The sequence below is a fragment of the Vipera ursinii genome (assembly GCF_947247035.1).
Source record: "Vipera ursinii genome assembly, chromosome: 3".
In the NCBI taxonomy this organism is placed as follows: domain Eukaryota; kingdom Metazoa; phylum Chordata; class Lepidosauria; order Squamata; family Viperidae; genus Vipera; species Vipera ursinii.
In genome coordinates this window covers 210,535,072-210,556,902 of record NC_139516.1, presented here as the reverse complement: position 1 = coordinate 210,556,902, position 21,831 = coordinate 210,535,072, and the positions used below count along the sequence as shown (strand labels likewise).

Here is a 21,831-nt window from a genome sequence, read left to right as displayed (position 1 = left end):
AAATGGGGTGTAAACCCCACAAAGTAATAATACATCCTATAGGGAAGAGGTTATGGCCGCTGGGAATGGATGAGGTTTTCATCCATCCTCCCTCCCTTGTCCAAACTGAAAGTCTTCAGTTCCTGCCACGGCCAGCCTTTAATAGTTCACCAGCAACTGACCAATCGGAATACAGAATAACAGAGTTGGAAGGGACCTCGGAGGTCCTCTAGTCCAACCCCCTACTCAAACAGGGGGCCCTTTGACGTTTCAGGCAGGTGGCTGCCCAGTCTGTTCTTAAACGCCTCCAGTGTTGGAGCACCCACAATTTCTGGGGGCAACTTCTGTACCCCTGATTGATTGTTCTCACTGTTAGGAAGCTTCTCCTTAATTCCAGGTGGCTTCTCTCCTTCGTTAGTTTCCATCCGTTGCTCCTTGTCCTGCCTTCAGGCACTTTGGAGAATCAAGGAATAGAGCTTGGAAGTCTTCCGGTCCAACCCCCTGCTCAGACAAGGGACCCTATGCCATTTCAGACAAATGGATATCCAATTTTCTTCTTAAAAACTTCCAGTGACGGAGCACTCGCAACCTCTGGGGGCAAGCCGTTCCACTGGTGAATTGTTCTAACCATTCTAACTGACACAATAGAATAGAATAGAGTAGAGTAGAGTAGAGTAGAGTAGAGTAGAGCAGAACAGAACAGAATATAGGATAGGATAGGATAGGATAGGATAGGATAGGATAGGATAGGATAGGATAGGAAATATGGAATAGAATTGAATGGAATGGAACGGAACAGAACAGAATAGAAATATGGAATGGAATGGAATAGAATAGAAATAAGAATTAGAATAGAATAGAAATAAGAATTAAGAATAGAATAGAATAGAACAGAATAGAATAGAATAGAATATTTGGAATGGAATGGAATGGAATGGAATGGAATGGAATGGAATGGAATGGAATAGAATAGAATAGAATAGAATAGAATAGAATAGAATAGAATAGAATAGAATAGAATAGAATAGAATAGAATAGAATAGAATAGAATAGAATAGAATAGAATAGAATATTTGGAATGGAATGGAATGGAATGGAATAGAATAGAATAGAATAGAATAGAATAGAATAGAATAGAATAGAATAGAATAGAATAGAATAGAATAGAATAGAATAGAATAGGAATAGGAATAGGAATAGGAATAGAACAGAATAGAACTGGAAGGGACCTTGGAGGTCTTCTAGTCTAACCCCCTTCTCAAGCAGGAGAACCTATACCATCTCAGACAAATGACTGTCTAGCCCAGGGGTGTCAAACTCAATTTCATTGAGGGCCACATCAGCATTGCGGTTGCCCTCAGGGGGGCGGGTGGGTATGGCCAGGGTGGGCGTGGCCTACCGGGTGGGCGTGGCTAGAGTGCATATGGCCTACCGGGTGGGCGTGGCCAGCTCTACATCGTTCGCATCAAGGGTGCCTATGGGGGCCTGGGCAGGAGTGGGAGAGATCTGAGGGTCTCTGGCAGAAGGAGGGTCTCTGGGCCAGGGCCAAGGCAGTGGGGGCCGTTGCCTCACTGTTTCCAGGATGGCTTCGCGGGCCACATGAAACCACTTCGCGGGCCGGATCCGGCCCCCGGGCCTTGTGTTTGACATGTCTGGTCTAGCCCCTTCTGAAAAATCTCCAGTGATGGGAGCGCCCACAATTTCTGGAGCTCTGTAGCGCTGCACAGAATTAACTAGGGGAATTTTTAAAACCTATTTTGCCCTTTCTCCAAGAAAGCGGTGCTCTTAACTTTGGCACAGTCCAGCCAGTTCTAGTTAGGAAAAAAAAACAGATCATCAAACCCCAGCTCAGCACGGGAATCTAGTTGATAATCTCTTACCTCCTGCCCCGTCACTCCCGTGAAAATCAGTCATTTTTGTGAACCCAGGTCCATTTTCATTCCCCCCCCAATTTTGAAATCAGAATCTCACGATACAAATCGAGAAAGAAAGAAAGAAAGAAAGAAAGAAAGAAAGAAAGAAAGAAAGAAAGAAAGAAAGAAAGAAAGAAAGAAAGAAAGAAAAAGAAAGAGAGTACCTTTCTCCGAAGTAGCAAAACTGGAAGACTCTCCCTTTTCGGTCAGCTGATACCGAAGATCCATGACACTTTTGGCAGCCACAAAGCCTTTCCTGTTTACAACACGGGCAACAAGGAAAATCTCAAGACACGATCGACAACCAAATTCCTGGGGCCCCAATCCGCACCCCGGGCCACCGAAACCCCATTCCTTCGCACCCCGTGCCTTAACGACAAAACTGGGCTCAGCTTGTTTTGCTTTTAAAAGCTGAAGGAAAAGAAAAATATTGGTACGTCGTGGCTTCAATTCCACGGGATCGAAGTTCGGACGCTTGCCGAACGGAGTCGTATTTATGACGGCTGCAATGTCCTGGGGGTCACTGCAGCGGTTCGTTTAACAACCGTGGCAAGAGAGGTTATAAAATGAGGCAAAGCTCGCTTAACCAGGGTCTCACTTAGCAGTGGAAATTTGGGGCTCAACTGGGGTCATAAGTGAAGGACTAGCTGCAATAGACTAATAGAGCTGGAAGGGACCTTGGAGGTCTTCTAGTCCAACCCCCTGCTCAGGCAGGAAACCCTATACCATTTCAGACAAATGGCTGTCCGGTCTCTCCTTAAAAACTTCCAGTGTTGGAGCATTCACAACTTCTGGAGGCAAGGAGTTCCACTGGTTAATTGTTCTAACCGCCAGGAAGTTTCTCCTTAGTTCCAGGTTGCTTCTCTCCTTGACTAGTTTCCATCCGTTGCTTCTTGTCCTGCCTTCAGGGACTTTGGAGAACAGCTTGACTCCCTCTTCTTTGGGGGCAGCCCCTGAGATATTGGAAGACTGCTATCATGTCACCCCTGGTCTTTCTTTTCTCCAGACTAACCATTCCCCCTACCTGCATCCGTTCCTCCTGTGACCCATGTAAGTTTTGTAGACAGGATAAATACTTTTTACTGAAATAGGGAAATGTGGGTTACCCGAAAATTAAGTTTTTTTTCTTTCTTTTCCCCCCCCTTTTCTTTATATATCATAGGCTATTCCAGGATATTTTATTGCAATTAGGTAAAAATTAAAAACAGGATATGGATATGCATTCATGAAAATATATTGAAAATTCTTCTCTAACTGATTATGTCACAACTAGAAATGTATTAATTCGATTAATTTGATCATGTCGAAACTAAGGGAATCGGAGAGGGAATCTTTGTTGATGCAACTTGAGCTACTTACAAATAATTTGCTATTTGCAATTGTTTACTTTTGTACCCAACCACCGTATTGCTTCACAAATATCTGAATGTAAAATTTAAAAAATTAATAAAACTTGTACAAAATATACACAGAGCGCCTGTTACGCGTCCCAGCTTCTGCCAACCTAGCAGTTCGAAAGCACATAAAAATGCAAGTAGAAAAATAGGGACCACTACGGTGGGAAGGTAACAGCGTTCCGTGCGCCTTTGGCGTCTAGTCATGCCGGCCACATGACCACGGAGACGTCCTCGGACAAGTGCTGGCTCTTCGGCTTTCAAACGGAGATGAGCATCGGCCCCTATGGGGGGCTGCTCTCATGTCACCCCTGGTCCCCACTTCCTGCATCCGTTCTTCCTGTGCTTGACCCTCCCGTCCCGTCTGTCCCTCAGAGGGTTTCCCAAGCAGCCAATGAGAAGATAGGGAGAGCCACTTACTGCCTTAGAGGGTTAACGATCTTGTCCCGGAGGATCTCCTGGATGCGCCCGTCGGCGGGGAGAGGCGGCTTATACAGCATGGAATCCAACACCGAGGTGCAGGAGAAGAGGCTGTGGCGAGAGAAACAAGGTGTCGGTCACTCCAGCAGCAATGTCAGAAGGACTGAGAGACAAGGCGGGGAGAAGGGAAAGCCACGGTATCGACAAGCCGAGTGAGTCCCCGGGGGGGGGGGAAGGAAGCTCGGTGGGGCTGCCAACCTGAACAGGGCAGCGTCCATGTAGCAGGAGTTGCAGTGGCCTTGGATCCCCCTCATCCGGCCTTTGAGGACGTTCACGGCCACGTCGTCTCTCAGCGGTGGAGAATTGCTCAGAACAGATGGACTATCCGCCTCACCTGAAACAGAGCAGGATTCTCTGTTACAATAATAATAATAATAATAATAATAATAATAATAATAATAATAATAATAATAATAATACACGTAACGGTGATACCCATTGTCATCGGGGCACTGGGAACTATGTCCCAAACCTTTGCAAAACACATCAAGAAATTGCAGCTTCCTGCAATAACTCAAGGATTGCTACAAAAAAACTGCGCTACTCGGAACATCTTACATTTTAAGGAGATGCCTGGTTGATACCTAGGATGCTGGCAGCAGCCCATGTCGACCGTTAGTGCCAGTCAATTTGAGGGTTCAGCTGACTGAGTTTCATGCTTTATGAATAAAAGTTTTATAATAATAATTGTCAATGCTGCAAACATTGACATGTTTTTGCACTGACAATATAAGAGACAGCCTTTTGTTTAAACTGCTTCGCTTTGAATCTTGAAGGGAGGGAGTTTTCTAACGACTCTTTTGAGAAGATTAGAAAAGCCTGGGTAAAAAATGGGAGGTGAAACCTCAGATGTAAAACTAATTGGATAATGTGATTTATGACATGTAGATAAGGGCGGGGATTGTGTGTGTGTTACGATGGGTTTGGGGGGGGAGGTGATTTCAGATTCTAGCATCCCTCCGCGAGTGCCGATGTCTCGTTTCATTACTAAGACTTTTTAGATAAAATAAGATGCCTGCCATTTGTTTGATTTGTCTCATTCATCGGGACCATGACAATAATAGTTAAGGAGGAGAAGGGGGTCGAGCGGTGTGCGGGCAAAGGTTATTGTGAACCGACACCACACCGGAAGTGGGGTGCTTTAGAAAATCCCACCAAATGTGAAGATGCCAAAGGAGTACGGCTCGTGAAGTTTACGGAGCGTGCTTCGAGCATCAATTCAGATGCCTGCCGTGAAACGCTATGACAGGGACCCCCTAGCCGTGGCAACTTTAAGACCTGTGGACTCCAGCTCCCAGAATTCCACAGCCAGCCACCCCTGCGTTACCAAAGCTCGGTAGAGCTGTCCATAACAAGCGTCGGGGCCTGCTGGCTCCCGGTGTGGCGTCAGATCGCGACAATGCTTGCCCGCAATAACTAGGAGACGATGAGTTCTAGTCCTGCCTTAGGCATGAAAGCTGACTGGGTGACTTTGGGTCAATCACCAAGAGATGGTGAGTTCTAGTCCCACCTTAGGCATGAAAGCTGACTAGGTGACTCTGGGTCAATCACCAGGAGATGGTGAGTTCTAGTCCCGCCTTAGGCCTGAAAGCTGACTGGGTGACTTTGGGCCAATCACCAGGAGAGGATGAGTTCTAGTCCCGCCTTAGGCATGAAAGCTGACTGGGTGACTTTGAGCCAATCACCAGGACAGGATGAGTTCTAGTCCCGCCTTAGGCATGAAAGCCGACTGGGTGACTTTGGGCCAGTCACTCTCTCTCTCTCAGCCTAACCCACCTCACATGGTTGTTGTTTTTGGGATGGAAACAGGAGGAAGAAAGAATTGTAGACAGGCGTGCTGTGTGGAGTTACTTATAAATCAATCAATAACCATATACGCCCATTTTCTTGCACCGACCAAGGGTTTAAACTGAGGCCCACTGAGGCTGCTGGGCTGCAGGGAAGGGACTTACTGAACTCAGAGGGCTCCTGCGACAGAGACTTGCTTCCCTGGAAGCGCGAATCGGGCTGGCACGACTCCAGCCGCACAAAAAGGGCCCGATGGGGAGGACAGGTGAAGTAGCGCACACCTTGCCACTCGCCGTTGGAAAAACTCTGGTTCTCTTCATCCTGTCAGGGAGGATAACAGGTCTCAGCCAAGCCAATCCGACGGGATCGATGGTGATCAGAAATACCTCTTGGCTATTGTTTGGAGGAAGGAAGCTCATGATCAGGTCACGACTGGAATCAAGGATGAAATTCTGACTTTGGCATCTGCTGATTAGGTACGTTTGTTGTTAGAGGAATGGCTAGAATATACCAAATATGCAAAAGTAAAAAGTTGGGGCTCCGATTTTATTGCTTTTATTCTACTGCACTGAAAAGAGTTGGAAATTAAATGTTCTTTCCCCCCCACCCTCTAAGCCCCTCTTCCCTATTACAGGGGAGTCCTTGACTCAGGATCACAACCAAGCCCAAACTTCCTGTTGCTAAGCGACACATTTGTTGGGTGAGTTTCCCCCCCCCTTTTACGACTTTTCTTGCCACAGTTGTTAAGTGAATCACTGCAGTTGTTAAATTAATAGCACGGCTGTTAAGTGAATCTGGCTTCCCCCCTGACTTTGCTTGTCAAAAGGGGATCACGTGACCCCCAGGACTCTGCAACCGTCAGAAATATGACTTCATTGCCAAATGCCCGGATTCTGATCACGTGACCAGGCGGACGCTGCAACGATCGTCAGTGTGAAAAATGGCCATTTATTTCAGTGCCGTTGTAAATTTGAATGATCACTAAATGGACTATTATAAGTTGAGAACTAAGTGTGAAGAGGTCTTTGCAGTGGGCTCTGTGGTGTGTGTGTGTTCCCCTCGCTTTAAGAATATTTATACACGATAGATAGATAGATAGATAGATAGATAGATAGATAGATAGATATAGATAGACAGACAGACAGACACGTAGGTAGGTAGGTAGCGATATAGATAGATAGATAGATAGATAGATAGATAGATAGATAGATAGATAGATAGACAGACAGACAGACACGTAGGTAGGTAGGTAGCGATATAGATAGATAGATAGATAGATAGATAGATAGATAGATAGATAGATAGATAGAGACAGACAGACAGACAGACAGACAGACAGACACGTAGGTAGGTAGGTAGCGATATAGATAGATAGATAGATAGATAGATAGATAGATAGATAGATAGATAGATAGATAGATAGACAGACAGACAGACACGTAGGTAGGTAGGTAGCGATATAGATAGATAGATAGATAGATAGATAGATAGATAGATAGATAGATAGATAGATAGAGACAGACAGACAGACAGACAGACACGTAGGTAGGTAGGTAGCGATATAGATAGATAGATAGATAGATAGATAGATAGATAGATAGATAGAGATAGACAGACAGACAGACAGACACGTAGGTAGGTAGGTAGGTAGCGATATAGATAGATAGATAGATAGATAGATAGATAGATAGATATAGATAGATAGACAGACAGACAGACAGACAGACACGTAGGTAGGTAGGTAGCGATATAGATAGATAGATAGATAGATAGATAGATAGATATAGATAGATAGATAGATAGATAGATAGATAGATAGATAGATATAGATAGATAGATAGATAGATAGATAGATAGATAAAAAGGTAAAGGTTCCCCTGCACATGCGTGCTAGTCGTTTCCGACTCTAGGGGCCGGTGCTCATCTCCATTTCAAAGCCGAAGAGCCAGCGCTTGTCTGAGGACATCTCCGTGGTCATGTGGCTGGCATGACAAGATGCCAAAGGCGCACGGAACGCTGTTATCTTCCCACCGGAGTGGTCCCTATTTTTCTACTTGCATTTTTACGTGCTTTCGAACTGCTAGGTTGGCAGAAGCTGGGATGAGTAACAGGCGCTCACTCTGCTACGCGGCACTCGGGATTCGACCCGCCAAACTGCCGACCTTCTGATTGACAAGCTCAGCGTCCTATATATGTGTGTGTGTGTGCGTGTAGAGATATTATAGATGGATGGATGGATACATAGATAGATAGACAGAAAGACAGACAGACAGGTAAGCAGGCAGGCAGGCAGAGAAACAGACAGACACATAGGTAGGCAGGTAGTTAGGTAGGTAGGTAGATAGAGACAAGTACGTAGGTAGGTAGGTAGGTGGAGGGAGAGAGACAGACAAACGGATAGATAGGTAGATAGACAGACAGAGACAAGTACGTAGGTAGGTAGGTGATGGGGAGACAGAGACAGACGACAGACAGACAGACAGACAGATAAGACAGACAGACACACACATACAGACACAGACACGCACACGTAGGTAAGGAGGTTGGTAGGGAGGTAGGGAGACAGACAGACAGACAGACTCAAGGCACAATAAATAATGCAAGCTCCCCCATTATCACCTCATGGGCAAGAGGGAGCCAGAAGGCAACACCCCCCAAAGATTTAGTGCCAAAAATTTTCCTCCGTGTCCTTTGATCAGCAGACTACAAACGCCTGCTGACTCCGGAAAGATCAGCAGAGAGAATCCACCGAGAGCAACAATCCATTTCACCTTCGGGCCGTCTGGCACTGGTGGGTCCAGCTGCTGGAGACGAACGAGGTTTCTATTCTGCAGGCATCCACAGGCGTGGCTTTGGGCTCTGGGTGCCGATCTTGCTAAAACCCGAGGTCCACATCAAAGAGAGAGAGAAAGAGAGAGAGCGAAAGCCCAGGAACGCATCACACGGGATGGGTGCTTACCAGCTCAATTCCAGCCATCCTTTGCTGGGCATTAGGCAGGCAGCCAATCCAACGGATCGTCCCCGTCACTGCACGTCCCTGGTCTAACTTGATCTGGACCATCGAGTTGACATCCAGGGAGCAGGCCCTGTCTTCCAAAAGCTCTGGACTTTGGCTTCCCTCATGCTTCAGATATTCCTGGAGCCCAGAATCCTGGTCTGTATCAAACAGAGAAAAGCGATGCCTGTGTGTCTATTTCTGGGGAATCCTTTAATCCCGACTGGACGAGGCTTTGCTTTCCTCCTTGCTAAAAGCCCAGAGAAGGAACAGGTGTCAGATTCCTGCTTTGAGATATTGGACTATTTGCAACAGTCTCGCTTTCGGACGAACCGTTCTCTCTCCTTTTCTGCTTAGTAAAAAAAAAAAAAAAACTATCAGGGTTTTCGCCCAATAGGCATAACTGGACCAGGAGAGACCTATTTAATTCTTGGATGGGAAAGTGTAAAAAAAAAAAAATAAACAATCTCAGGACTAGGAAACGAACAAGACCTTCTCAAAGAAGGCAATCCCAAACCACTCGGGTACCGTTACCAAGGGGACAGTTGCAGCCGTGATTCAACCGGGAGCGTCTCTCAATAACCCGAGCGGCTTTTTCGCAAGGATTTTTAACTCTGCATTTTCTCCCTGACGGCTCAGGAAAGCGCTCCAGCGTGCCTGGCTGAGGACTTCGGGGAGTTGAAGTCCGCAAGTCATCAAAGGGCCAAGAAGAGCCCTGTGTTTTAGCTAAACAACTAGGCGACTTCTCCGGGTAAACCAAGTTTCTCAAAATTGCAGCCGCCCTGTTGCGGCAACTGAACAAATTCATGGCAAGGGTCACGCACACAAGGGGAGCCAGCACAGGGGCCTTGTAAGCAGCAGCTGCTCGCACCACTGCCTTGCAGGGGAACCCACAGGATTACAGGTAGTCCTTGACTTACGGCCCCAATTTCTGCCGTTAAGCGAGAGCCGGGTTGAGTGAGTTTTGCCCCATTTGACGACTTGCCTTACCAGAGTTTGTTGGGCTGAATCGCCGCAGCTTTTAAGTTAGACACAGGGGGGTGTTAACTGAAGCCGGCTTCCCCCACGGACTTTGCTTGTCGGAAGGTCGCAAAAGGGGAAATCGCGTTGGCCCCGGAACGTGGCGACCGTCGTGAATATGAGCCGGCTGCCGTGTGTTCGGATTTGGGTCACGTGACCGTGGGGATGCCGCAACGGTCGTAAGTGTGAAAAAGAGTCGCAAATTGCCTTTTTTGCCCCCAGTGCTGTTGTAACTTTGAACGTTCGCTAAACGAACGGTCGTAAGTCAAGGATTACCTGTACTTGTTTTTCAGCCACCCTCCTGCGGAAGGAAAAGTCTTCATCAGGGTCCAGTCCAAGCCGGGAACAAACAAAATGGAGACTGCTGTGGTTTACTGAAGAGCACAGACAGACAGAAAGATGGCTCTGGGACAAACTGACCACATGTTGCTGGGAGTGGTGGGTTTTTATACCTCTGGGGCTCTTGAGGTTTGTTTCCTGTTCCTGTTTGAGGTTTTGTATTTCCTGTGTCATGTACTTTGACCTGAGTCTGAGTGTGCCCTTTTGGTATTGGTGGGTTAATCCCATTATGTCTCCTGTCCTTTGGGCGGGGTATGTACGTAGACTTTAGGAGTCTTTGTCTTTCTAAACTCATCAGCTTCTAGCTTCCTACAACCTTCCTGAATGGATTATTACGTCTACATTTCTAAAAGCTGGTTTCTGCCGAGTTTGAGCTCAGGGCTATTAAGAAAAACTGGGTTTGCTTTCCTGCCTTTAAGATCCTTTGGGGGGAAAATATATTCTGCCTTTTTTAATATTCCCCAAAATATTTCTTTTCTCTGGATTCTTCCTACACTCCAAAACAGGACCAAAAAAACCCCAAAAAAACCTCCAGGGCTATCCCGAACACCAGTATACCTAAGGAGAGCAGCTCCTCCTTCAGCACTGAATCCAGAGGGATGTCTCGGAAAACATCTTCTGAGCCCTCTTCCTCCTAAAAAAAAAAAGAGAGAAGGGAAAGTGTAACAGGATTGTAAGACCTCAGCAGGAAGGATGGCTGTGGATGAACATTCTCCTTTTGTTCTGTACCAGCCTGCTACCGGCCCTGCAGAAAAGGCAGGGACAACCCCTTTTACAAGAAGGCAAGAGGCTGGAACTAAGCCTGCCAAATTTATGGACACAGAACAAGACACGAACCATGAAACAGGAGCTATTCAAGCGGTTGCCTTCAGCAAACCACCCCTCCCATGCATTCCCCTTTTATACAGTTCAGGGCGTGGCTTCTCTCTGCCTCCTTCCGAGGTGCCCCATTGCCTTCCTCTGTTTACTCCTGATTGACTGCCTCCTGCGTCGGGCGTCCTTGAACAGGGCCAGCTGTGGGTCATCTTCATCCACACTGTCAGGCTCACACAGCTGGGTCTGCGTCGTGACCAGGTGGGAGGGGCCTGGCTGAGGGCTCTCATCAGCAAGCTCTCCAACCCCCTCAGCAAGCTCTCCATCCCCCTCCTCCTCCTCCTCCTCTGAATCGTCCGACCCAACTGCTGAACCCACAGGCTGACCCTGAATCACAACACCTTTCTTCCCACCTACAACAGCTGCAGCAATTACACAAAAGCATTGTTCACCCACCCAGAGTCCTCTGAACCATGAGATGGGAGGCAAATAAATTTAATAAATAAAATTTGATAAAATAATTCATTTGGGTCCTCGCAAAGGCACTTGCGATGTCCCATAGGGGCTTTTTTTTCCCCCAAAAGGCAATTGGACTTTCTTGGGTTTGGTGTCTCTTTTTTTTGTTTCGTTTTTGTCTTCTCAAAATGGAAGTTTTTCGAATGAAAAGCAAAATGCTTTCAAAGAAAAATGAACAAGGAAGGCCAGTTGCCTTTTTTTTGGGGGGGGGGGAAGACACCTTTGGGATAATCATGACCCGGATGGTTGAGAATATCCATGTTGTTAGTTGCGAAGTCGTGTCCGACCCATCGCGACCCCCACGGACAACGTTCCTCCAGGCCTTCCTGTCCTCTACCATCTTCTGGAGTCCCTTTAAGCTCCCGCCTCCTGCTTCAGGGACTCCATCCAGCCACCTCGTTCTCCGTCGTCCCCTTCTTCTCTTGCCCTCAACCTTTCCCAGCATGAGGCTCTTCTCCAGTGAGTCCTTCCTTCTCCTTAGGTGGCCAAAGGATTTGAGTTTTAGCTTCAGGATCTGGCCTTCTAAAGAGCAGTCAGGGTTGATCTCCTCTAGGACTGATTGGTTTGATCGCCTTGCAGTCCAAGGGACTCGCAGGAGTCTTCTCCAGCACCAGAGTTCAAAGGCCTCCATTCTTTGGCGCTCAGCCTTTCTTATGGTCCAACTTTCACAGCCATACATTGCAAGTGGGAAGACCACAGCCTTGACTAGACACACTTTTGTTGGCAGGGTGACGTCTCTGCTTTTTAGTGTGCTGTCTAGATTTGTCATGGCTTTCCTCCCCAGGAGCAAGCGTCTTTTAATTTCTTGGCTGCAGTCCCCGTCTGCAGTGATCTTGGAGCCCAGGAAAATAAAATCTGTCACTACCTCCATTTCTTCCTCACAGAGAAGAATATCCATAGACTATTTATTTTGATGAATTTACACTAGAAAAGATGCAGGCACTGTGTCACCTCCCTTACGCAACTGGATTCTAAACCTTAAGGAGGCATTCCAGATTTTCTCTTTTCTGACCAGTCCCGCACCTTTCCTCAAAGATCTCATTACCGTGGGTGACTCACTACTCACTTTCGTTTATGTTTTATTGTAAGCATCCAACGTTTGGCACTAGTAACCTATGTCCCCACATGTCCCCTGCAGAGGCACTGGACTCCCGCCAGCTAATTAGTTGCCAATTTCCTTCTACCTTTCTCAAAGCAAGCATTACAAGCTTTTGCAAGACTTTATTACCTTTCCTGTCAAAGATGCAAACAAACAAACAGACGGAAGGGAGCGGAGGCTTTGTGAAAGAGAGTGCTGTCTCGTATTTCTCTCTCTCTCAAAATGAGAAAGCCATCATTCCTTGTAACTGTGCCCAGCGCTATCTGGTTATCCAAGAAGGTCACAAAACCCACGGAGAGAATCGTATGGACCCCAACCTCTTAACAATGCGTCCAACCCGATGCTTCTGTTTAGAGCAGGGGGTCATCAAACGTGGCCCTTTGATGACGTCTGGTAGCAGAAACCCCTTTCCTTACTGGGGGAGGGGGGGGCAGACTGTTTCTGCCTCTTCCTAGGACCAGCACAACTGCTAAAGAACTTAACTAGAAATCTATCCAGTATAGCAGGGGTCTTCAAACTTGGCCCTTTTGTGACTGGTGGACTTCAACTCCCAGAATTCCTCAGCCAAGGGCCAAGTTTGAGGACCCCTGGTCTAGAAGACCTCCAAGGTCCCTATTATTGTAGGGGATGACCAGGCCGAACACGAGGGAGGGAGGGACCGTCAGTTTAAATCCCTTCATGCCCACAAGAGATCTCAGCCCAGCCCTCCTTGAATTCTGGTGACTCGTTATCTACCGCCAATTTGTCTTGGCTGTTTGTTAGAAAGTCCCAGTTTCTTCTTTATAGAGGCAGCATAAAATAAACTTGCATTCATTTTGGACCTAGCCCTACCTCCCAATTCCTTGCACCTGACCATTATTCTAAGGCTATTCTGGAGCTTCACGCAGAGGCCCTGTTGTGATTCAGCGTCAGCCTGTGATACCGGCAGGTGAGTCGGATGATTCTGGAGGAGGAGGGGTTTGGAGAGCCTTTGGTGTCAGAGGGAGGCTCTGATGCACTGCAGGACTCTCAGCCTGGCCCCTCCCGTCATGTTCCTCATCAGACTCAGCCATGTGAGCACGAGGTATTGGACATAGAGGATTCACAACTGGATCTATTCAGGGATGCTAGGAATAGGAGGCAATCCAGCAGAGCAGAACAGAGAAAGGCAATGAGGCAACTCAGTGAGAGGAGGAGAAGGCAATGAGAAGCCACGCCTTGGGACTGCTGATAAAAGGGGAAGGTGTGGGAGGTGCTGGTTGCTGAAGGCAACCGTTTGAAGATCTTCTGCTAGAGTCCTGGTCTGTTATTCCTATTTAACTCTTGTTTGAACTTTTGATTTCTTTGTAAATAAATTTGGTTGGGTTTTTCCAGCCTGTTGACTATAAAAAGGGGGTTGTCCCTGACATTCAAACAGGGCCGGTCGTAGGCTGGAACAGAACAGGCCCTGTGTCAGCCTGATGCTCTATAATTGAGATTCCCCAACCCTTTGGGCACCAGGGACCGGTGTCACAGAGAAAGGTTTTTCCGTGGACCAGACGGGGTGTGGTTTTGAATACTGCCTGCATCCCGAGGATGGAGCTTTGCTTGTTTGTGTGGCCCACTTGCTGGCATGCTGTGGACCGCTGCCGGTCCACGGACCAGGGGGCTGGGGACCCCTTCTTTACAATATCCAGCCAGATTATTTGACTGTGGAGGGAGGAGTATTAGGTGTGTTCATCGCCTCAAATTACTCATGAAAATAACAGAGGCGGGACAGAAATAAGTGTAATACTTATGGAGGTTCTCAATCATCCAGGTCACGGTTGTCCCAAAGGCGCTTAAGATTAAGCCTGGGTGTTTATTTGCAGACGTTTCATGACCCAACTAGGTAACCTCATCAGTGCTGGTGAATGTGGGGTTTCCTCTGTCTACATACAGTAGTAGCCTGTCCTGGCAATGTTGGTGGGGAATCTGGTTTGCTACTTGGTGATTCCTTAATTAGGGTATTGTTTTCTGCTAGGTTGTCTGTCTGCTATTGATTTATCTGGGTCTGGGCTGCTGGAAAAGATGCGTTTTGGCCTTATCGCTTCCTTCTTAGCTTTTTCATGGTCTCTTTTGAATGGTGGTGAAAAGAAGGTTTATTCCTGTGGGTCCATTGAGGGCTGATTTTTCTGAATGCCAAACTTCCAGGAATAACCCTAGGAAAGACCAAGGAGAAAAAACACATCTCACCATACCACCACCACTACCCCCGCTGAGACCGGCAGGTGGGCTACTGTATTTAAATGCGGCGCAAACCCCACATCAAGGACTCCGTAACCAAGATGAGCTTGAAATCAAAGGAGCCGCCTCAAGCACTGAGAAGACATCATTTTGACAAGTGGGAAACCAAACGCTTATTCGCAGGCCGGATTAATTGCTGAGAGTTTTCGACGTAGTCCTTGGTGCTCTCTCAGCTTGTCTGTGCTTCCAGACGTTGTCCCAAAGCTGCTTTTTCCAAAAGGCAAACTGGACTTTGTGGTTTTTCTTCTTCTTCTTTGAAAACATTTTTGCTTCTCCTCCAAGAACTGAAGAAGCTTCTTGGAAGAGAAGCGAAACGTTTTCGAAAAGAAAAAGAAAAAAAAGTCCAGTTGCCTTTTGAAAAGCACCTTTGGGGCGACAGGAACAAGCCAGTAAAATCAACAAATACAATTTCAGGCATGAATTTTTTCTCTTCTAAACCTTCTTACCGGACATACTCTCGCCAACCACTCATTTTCTTTCTGGTACACTTCCAGGACTATCCCTCGTGTGATGGCATCATCCAAATAAAAGCCGACGGTGTCGCCCATTTTCACCGGCACGATTCCATCAGCCTTCTGCCTTTTCGCCTCCACCTGCTTGTTCTCTGACTCCGGCAGAAACTGCAGTTTGTTGAATGGCAGGAAAAGGCCGCACTTGGGTTTACACTTGAAGTATTCTGCCCCATGGTAGGTGCCAGCACATAAGCCTCGGCCTTCACCGCCACCCTGGAGAAGTTAGCAGACAGATGTCACGATTGAGGGGCCTCCACGGCATAGCTTGAGGCCAGGGGTGCCCAAGCTTGGCAAGCTTTAAGGTTTTTGGACTTCAAGATGAGATGAGATGAGATAACCTTTATTGTCATTTTTTTTACTGTGGGCACAACAGCGCACGTCAAAAATGAAATGTAGTTGCCCGCACATACATGACACACACCTAAACATCCTATATATAACAGATGTGTAGACCCACACCCCTACATATACGTAACAAATAAATATTAAATACTGTCCATCTTCAACTCCCAGAATTCCCCAGCCTATCCACAGGACCTCTGCTTAGAGTTAAAGCAAGTCAAAACTCTTTCCCCAAGGAGATAAATCTCCCTTTAGACTTGGGGTGGAGGTTGCATTTTTCTGGGTCCATTGCACTAATTCGGTATTTCTCAACCACGGCAACTCTTAAGACAGGTGGACTTCAACTCCCCCAGCCATCATACCACAGGTGGACTTCAGTTCCCAGAATTCCCCAGCAGCCACTGTGACTATTAGCACAGAAACCCTTCAGAGGAGTCAGCAGAATCCTGACACAGGTTGTCCGTGACTTACAACGGTTCATTTACTGACCGTGCAAAGTTACAACGGCACTGAAAAATGTCACTTATAACTTGTTTTTCACACACACACACAATGCAGCCTCCCCATGAGCATGTCACCAAAATGGGATGCCTGGCAACTGGTTCATATTTACGACGGTCGCAGCGTCCTCGGGGTCACATGATCCCTTTTTCCACCTTCTGACAAGCAAAGTCTGTGGGGGGAAGCCAGATTCACTTAACCACCGGCTTACTGACTTAACAAACGCAACGATTCATTTAACAACTGTGGCAAGAAAAGTCATAAAAGGGGGTAGAACTTACTTAAGCAACGTTTCACTTAGCAACAAAAATGCAGGGGCTCAAATCTGATCTAGATTCCTACAGTAAACATTCCATAGACTAAAACTCAAGATATTTATTTATTTATTTATTTATTTATTTATTTATTTATTTATTTATTTATTTATTTATTTATTTAAATTTTTATACCGCCCTATTCCCAAAGGACTCAGGGCGATTTACAGGGCAGCATAAAATATAAAAAAATAGTATAAATTAAAATAGATTAAATTACATAAGCCCAACAATTAAAACAATATTCAAAGCTAAAACCCCTTCAGTCCAGGCCTGATAGATCAAAAAACCAGTTTTCAGATCCCGGCGAAATGTACGCAGATTGGGGGCAGTCCGAAGTGTGTCAGTAATGTTTATTTGTTTAATTGCCATATTTAAGAACTACCCATCTCCCTCACGGAGGAACACTGGGCAGTAGGGAATGAAACAATAAAAGCATCAGAAACAGTATGTAAAATTTAATACAGGCAATGAATGTTAAAACTGATTTAAAAGTTAGGGGGGAGGGCTTTCAGGACACTAACCGGCCCTGTGGCTGTGTGCTTCTCCGGACATCCTGTGCAAGTGGACACACCAATGTTTTTATGCCTCTACAAAAAGCCAGGGAAGTTGGGGGCTCGTCTCACCCCCCCGGGCTGTGTGTGTGTTCCACATGCTGGGGGCAACGGCAGAGAAAACTCTCTTCCTGGATCCCGTCAGTCGGAATTCTTTGGCTGTTGGGAGTCCACAGCATACAAGTAATCCTTGAGGTACGACCATAACTGAGCCTAATGTTTCTGTTGCTAAGCAAGGCAGTTGTTAAGTGAGTTTTGGCCCATTCTACAAACTTTTTTTTTTTTGCCAAAGTTGTTAAGTGAACCGTGCAGTTGTTAAGCAAATTGACTCTGCTTGTTGGAAGCCACCAGGAAGTTACAAATGCTGACCATGTGACCTTGTGACGGTGCAACCATCATACATACATGCCCGTTGCCAAATGCCTGAATGTTGATCACGTGACCGTGGAGTAAGTGTGAAAAATTGCTCTTTTTTCAGTGCCGTGCAACCTTTGAGGATATTATTTAGTTTGGATAATGAAACGTCTGCAAGAGAACAACCAAGCTCAGAGGGCACCAAGGACTCCTCATTTCAGCCCTGAGCTACAAATATTCTCCTTTATTGATATAACTTTGAATGATGAAGGGTTGTAAGTCAAGGGCTACTTGTATTTTAAATTTCCGTACTTCCAAAACACACAAAAAAATTCTATTCGTGCTTTAAGTTAAAAACTCACCATGTATCCCAGTGGTGAAGAAAGAGGCAGGTCCGCATACAACAGGTTAAGCTGACTACAGGTAGTCCTCAACTTACGACCACAATTGGAGCCCCCAAAAAATGTCTGCTATTGAGGCATTTTGTTAAGTGAGTTTTCTTGACACAATTGTTACGGGAATCACTGCAATTGATTAGTTAGTAACCTGGATGTTAAGTGAATTGACTTTGCTTGTCAGAAGGTTGCAAAAAGGGAACATGTGATCCTGGGACACTGCAATGGTCATAAGTATGGACCAGCTGCCAAGCATCTGAATTTTGATCACATGATCACGGGGATGCTGCAAAAGCCATAACTGTGAAAAACGGTCCTAAGTCACATTTTTCATTGCCCTTGTAACTTTGAATGGTCACTAAATGAAACGTAAGTCGAGGACTACCTGTACTTTTGTCCACCTTCTGGAAGAAAAATAAAAGTCCCTTTTAATCCGTGTTACCTGCAATTCCACTCCAAAGTAAATTGGATGGACCCCCGATGATAAAGGGCTTTTGTGAAGTTTTCCAATATAGCGGACGGTAGCAGGGAAAAGCTGATCATCCAGATCGACCAAGACCTGCTGGCCTTCTTCAGCCGTCATGGCAGCCTCTAGAACTTGCCTGTCTAGAAAACAGTTCAAGCGTTCCTGAGCGTTGCTAATGGCCAAAAGGAAGTCGGCCATCTTCTCGTTCACCGGCTGCAGGCTTTCAACATCCAAAGTAGCCACGGAGCCATCCTGCTCCATGACAAACCTCCACAAGCGAGTAGACGTTCTGCTAATGTGCTGCAGGTATGTCTGTTCTTTCAGATAACACATACTCCCTGCGCGAAAAACCTTGCTGCCATAAAAGTGGTTTTCGGTCAAGATGTAGTACATATTCCTGTCCAGCTGTGAAGGCTGGTAAGAACAGCGTGTGACTGTGGAGTCCATCTTACGACTTCTTCAGTCCTAAATTAAACAAAGGTACGATCAGCCTCTGAGCAAATTTTATTTTCCCAAGATATAAAAATAGCCTCATACAAATGCAGACTGAAATTGAAACTGCTAGAGGAGATTAAACCAGCATGTGTACTCCTGATCTGCAAGGATCATTTATTTATTTAGAGCAAGGAAAATGAAAATTGTTGGAAAGCCATCCGAAGCACGTTCACAGAACTATGGTTCCAAAGGACCACCTTGTAGGACATTGCAAAGACAGCAGCAATAGCACTTAGACAGCCCTCTCTCTAAGCGGTTTACAGAGTCAGCCTATTGCCCCCAACAATCTGAGTCCTCATTTTATCAACCTCGGAAGGACGGAAGGCTGAGTCAACTTTGAACTTCGTCAACAGGGGGAGGGCCTTCTCAGTGGGTGCACCTGCCCTTTGGAACCAGCTGCCCGTGGAGCTTAGGACTGCCCCCGACCTTCGGTCATTCTGCCGGGACCTGAAGACCTGGCTCTCTGAGCTTTCCGGCCCAGGCTGAGAGTTCCCCACCCCCCTCAGGGATCAAATTTAATTATTTTAACTGTTTTTAACTCTTGTATTGTATTGATGTTTTTAAATACTTTGTAAACCGCCCTGAGTCCTACGGGAAAAGGCCGGTATATAAATTCAATAAACTTAAACATTGAACTCCTGTGCACCACCACGACTTCCTTCCTCCTTCTCATTTCTTTCTTTCCTTCCTTCCTTCGCAATAGCACTGACTTATATACGTCTTCACAGAGCTTTACAGCCCTCTCTCTAAGCAGTTTACAGAGTCAGCCTATCGCCCCCAACATTCCGGATCCTCATTTTACCGACCTCGGAAGGATGGAAGGCTGAGTCAACCTTGAGCCGGTCAGGATTTAACTGCTGACAGTGGGCAGAATTAGCCTGCAATGCTGCATTCTAACCAAGGTGCGAGCAGGGCTCATATGTTCCCCAAAGTTGACAAGTCAACTACATTTGCGACACAATATATACTTGGAGCAACAACAGTAGTACACTGGCATTTGTACAGCAGAGACGTCCAGATCCCAGCGATCGTGGTAACAAGCAGACTACAACACGTATATGTAATCCTGCCCTTTGTGTTCTGTACGGTGTACACTTGAGGACCTCACGGCCAGTGCAACAGAATGCAATTAACGTTGCTAGTATCTGGGCAAGATCTATTTAATTTGTGCATATTTTAATCTCGTACGGACTCAGCTACAGGGCACCGTTGGAAGAGTTGAAAAGCCAGGTTATGTTGTGATTCAGGGTCAGCCTGTGGGTTCGGCAGTTGGGTCGGACGACTCAGAAGAGGAGGAGGGGGGTGTTGAAGAGCTTGCTGAGAATAATATTGAGGCTCCGCAGAGCCCTCAGCCAGGCCCCTCCCACCTGGTCACGACAGAGACCCAGCTGTGTGAGCCTGACAGCGTGGATGAAGATGACCCACAGCTGGCCCTGTTCAAGGACGCCCGACGCAGGAGGCAGTCAATCAGGAGTAAACAGAGGAAGGCAATGGGGCACCTTGGAAGGAGGCAGAGAGAAGCCACGCCCTGAACTGTATTTAAGGGGGAATGCGTGGGAGGGCTGGTTTGCTGAAGGCAACCGCTTGAATAGCTCCTGTTTCATGGTTCGTGTTTGCTCTCTTTGCTTTTGTGTCCATAAATTTGGCAGGCTTAGTTCCAGCCTCTTGCCTTTTTGTAAAAGGGGTTGTCCCTGCTTTTTCTGCAGGGCCGGTAGCAGGCTGGTACAGAACAGGTTAGGACAAACGAACAGACTGAAAAAATCTATTTATTGCCATTGGTAAGGCCAACATTTGAGGCGTATAATCAATCAGCAAAGGATATAGTGTTATAAGTACAGGTAGTCCTCAACGTACGACCACAATTGGGCCCAAAATTTACGTGGCTAAGTGAGAAATTGGTTATGTGAGTTTTGCCCCATTTTACGACCATTCTCCCCACAGTTGTGAAGCGAAGCCCTTGCAGTGGTTAAGTTACTCACACGGTCGTTAAGTGAATCTGGTCCCTCCCCCCAATTGACTTCGCCGGTCAGAAGGTCGCAAAATGGGGATCGCAGGACCCCTGCGAGACGCTGCGACCGTCATAAAGACGAGTCAGTTTGCCCAGCCTCTGAATGTGGATCACGCGACCCTGGGGACGCGGCTACGGGCGAAAAGCGTGAAAGAACGGTCACGTGTCCCTTTCCCCTCCCCCCCCTCCCCCGGGCCGTTGCAACTCGGGACGGTCACTAAACGAGCCGCCGTAAGTCGAGGACCGCCTGTGCTCCAAGAAGCCAGGTCTGAAGGGCGACCGGCAGCCGGAAGGGTGAAGCCGTTTTACGGCGCAGGGTTTGGAAGACCCGAAAGGCCAGGCGAGCGACCGGCCGCGACGGAGAAACTCTACCTCTGAGGCGGCCGGGAGTCAAAAGGCCGCCTGAAGGCAGGCAGGGAGAGGGGGAAGGAGCGGCGGCTCCTCCGGAGGTCCCTCAGCCGTCCCGGGCCTTCCCCGAAGCCTCCCGTCGCCCGGCCTCGCTCGGCCTTCTTCCAGCGGCGGGAAGGAGCCGATGGGGAGGCGGCAGCTCCGGAGCCGGCCCGACCGCGGGACTGGGCCTCCTCGGCTCCTCTCGGGGCTGGCGGCGGGAGGAGACGGAGCGAGAGGCTGGCCCGGCTCGCCTCCGCCGTCGCTCGCTCGGTCCGAAAGCGGAGAAGGAGCCGCCCCGGCCGCTCCTGAGGGAAACTCTGAGGAAACTGCACTCCCCTCAGTCGGCCAGGCGACGGGCGTGACGTCAAAGCTAGGGACGGCCAATCGGCGGCCGCGACGACAAATAAGGGCGCCGCCGTCGCCAAGCGGCTCGCCCAATCAATGGAAGGCAGGGGGTGGGGAGGAGGAGGAGGAGGAGGAGGGGCACGGAGAGTTCTCTTTCCCCCCCTCCCTTTCCTCTTGATGGACGCCAAGGCTCGCCCAATCAACGACGGGATGGGAGGGAGGGAGGGAGGGAGTGAGAAGGGCGTTTCCCCTGTTTCCCCGCCCTTTTCCCTTGACGGACGCCGAGGCTTGGCCAATCGGAAGCGCCATCCAAGGGGGGCGGGACGGGGGAAAATCCCACCACGTGGCTCCAGCCGGGGATTTCCCGCACCTCGGGAGGGAGGAGGAGGAGGGACGGGGAGACCCTCCCCAGCTTCGGTGGCTGCGCCCGCACGGCTCGCAGGCGGCTGACTCCAAAGCCCATTATCCGCAGCCGGGGGTGTGGCGGAGGCTGATGGGCCCTGTAGTTCGAGGGGGTCCTGGAGGACTATAATAATAAGAATAATAATAAGAATAATAATAATAATAAGAATAAT

General features: G+C 47.6%; 1 protein-coding gene across 3 annotated transcripts in view; it reads right to left on the bottom strand.

The window, feature by feature from the left end:
- LOC310638746 (ubiquitin carboxyl-terminal hydrolase CYLD-like) overlaps nt 1-21,341 on the bottom strand; it is a 35,412-nt gene extending 14,071 nt beyond the window's left edge. For 2 of the 3 annotated variants that reach the window (XM_083360071.1, XM_083360072.1), the window contains exons 1-9: nt 20,894-21,341; nt 17,995-18,483; nt 15,027-15,305; nt 10,467-10,542; nt 8,514-8,710; nt 5,719-5,875; nt 3,965-4,100; nt 3,707-3,817; nt 2,057-2,148 (exon numbers count right to left, since the gene is read on the bottom strand). In XM_083360071.1, coding sequence (XP_083216197.1) covers nt 2,057-2,148; nt 3,707-3,817; nt 3,965-4,100; nt 5,719-5,875; nt 8,514-8,710; nt 10,467-10,542; nt 15,027-15,305; nt 17,995-18,465 — 1,519 coding nt within the window. In that variant the 5' untranslated portion in view covers nt 18,466-18,483; nt 20,894-21,341. The remainder of the gene's footprint in view (nt 1-2,056; nt 2,149-3,706; nt 3,818-3,964; nt 4,101-5,718; nt 5,876-8,513; nt 8,711-10,466; nt 10,543-15,026; nt 15,306-17,994; nt 18,484-20,893) is intronic. The other variant, XM_083360073.1, reaches the window with a different exon arrangement.
- Between the last annotated feature and the right edge of the window lie 490 nt (nt 21,342-21,831).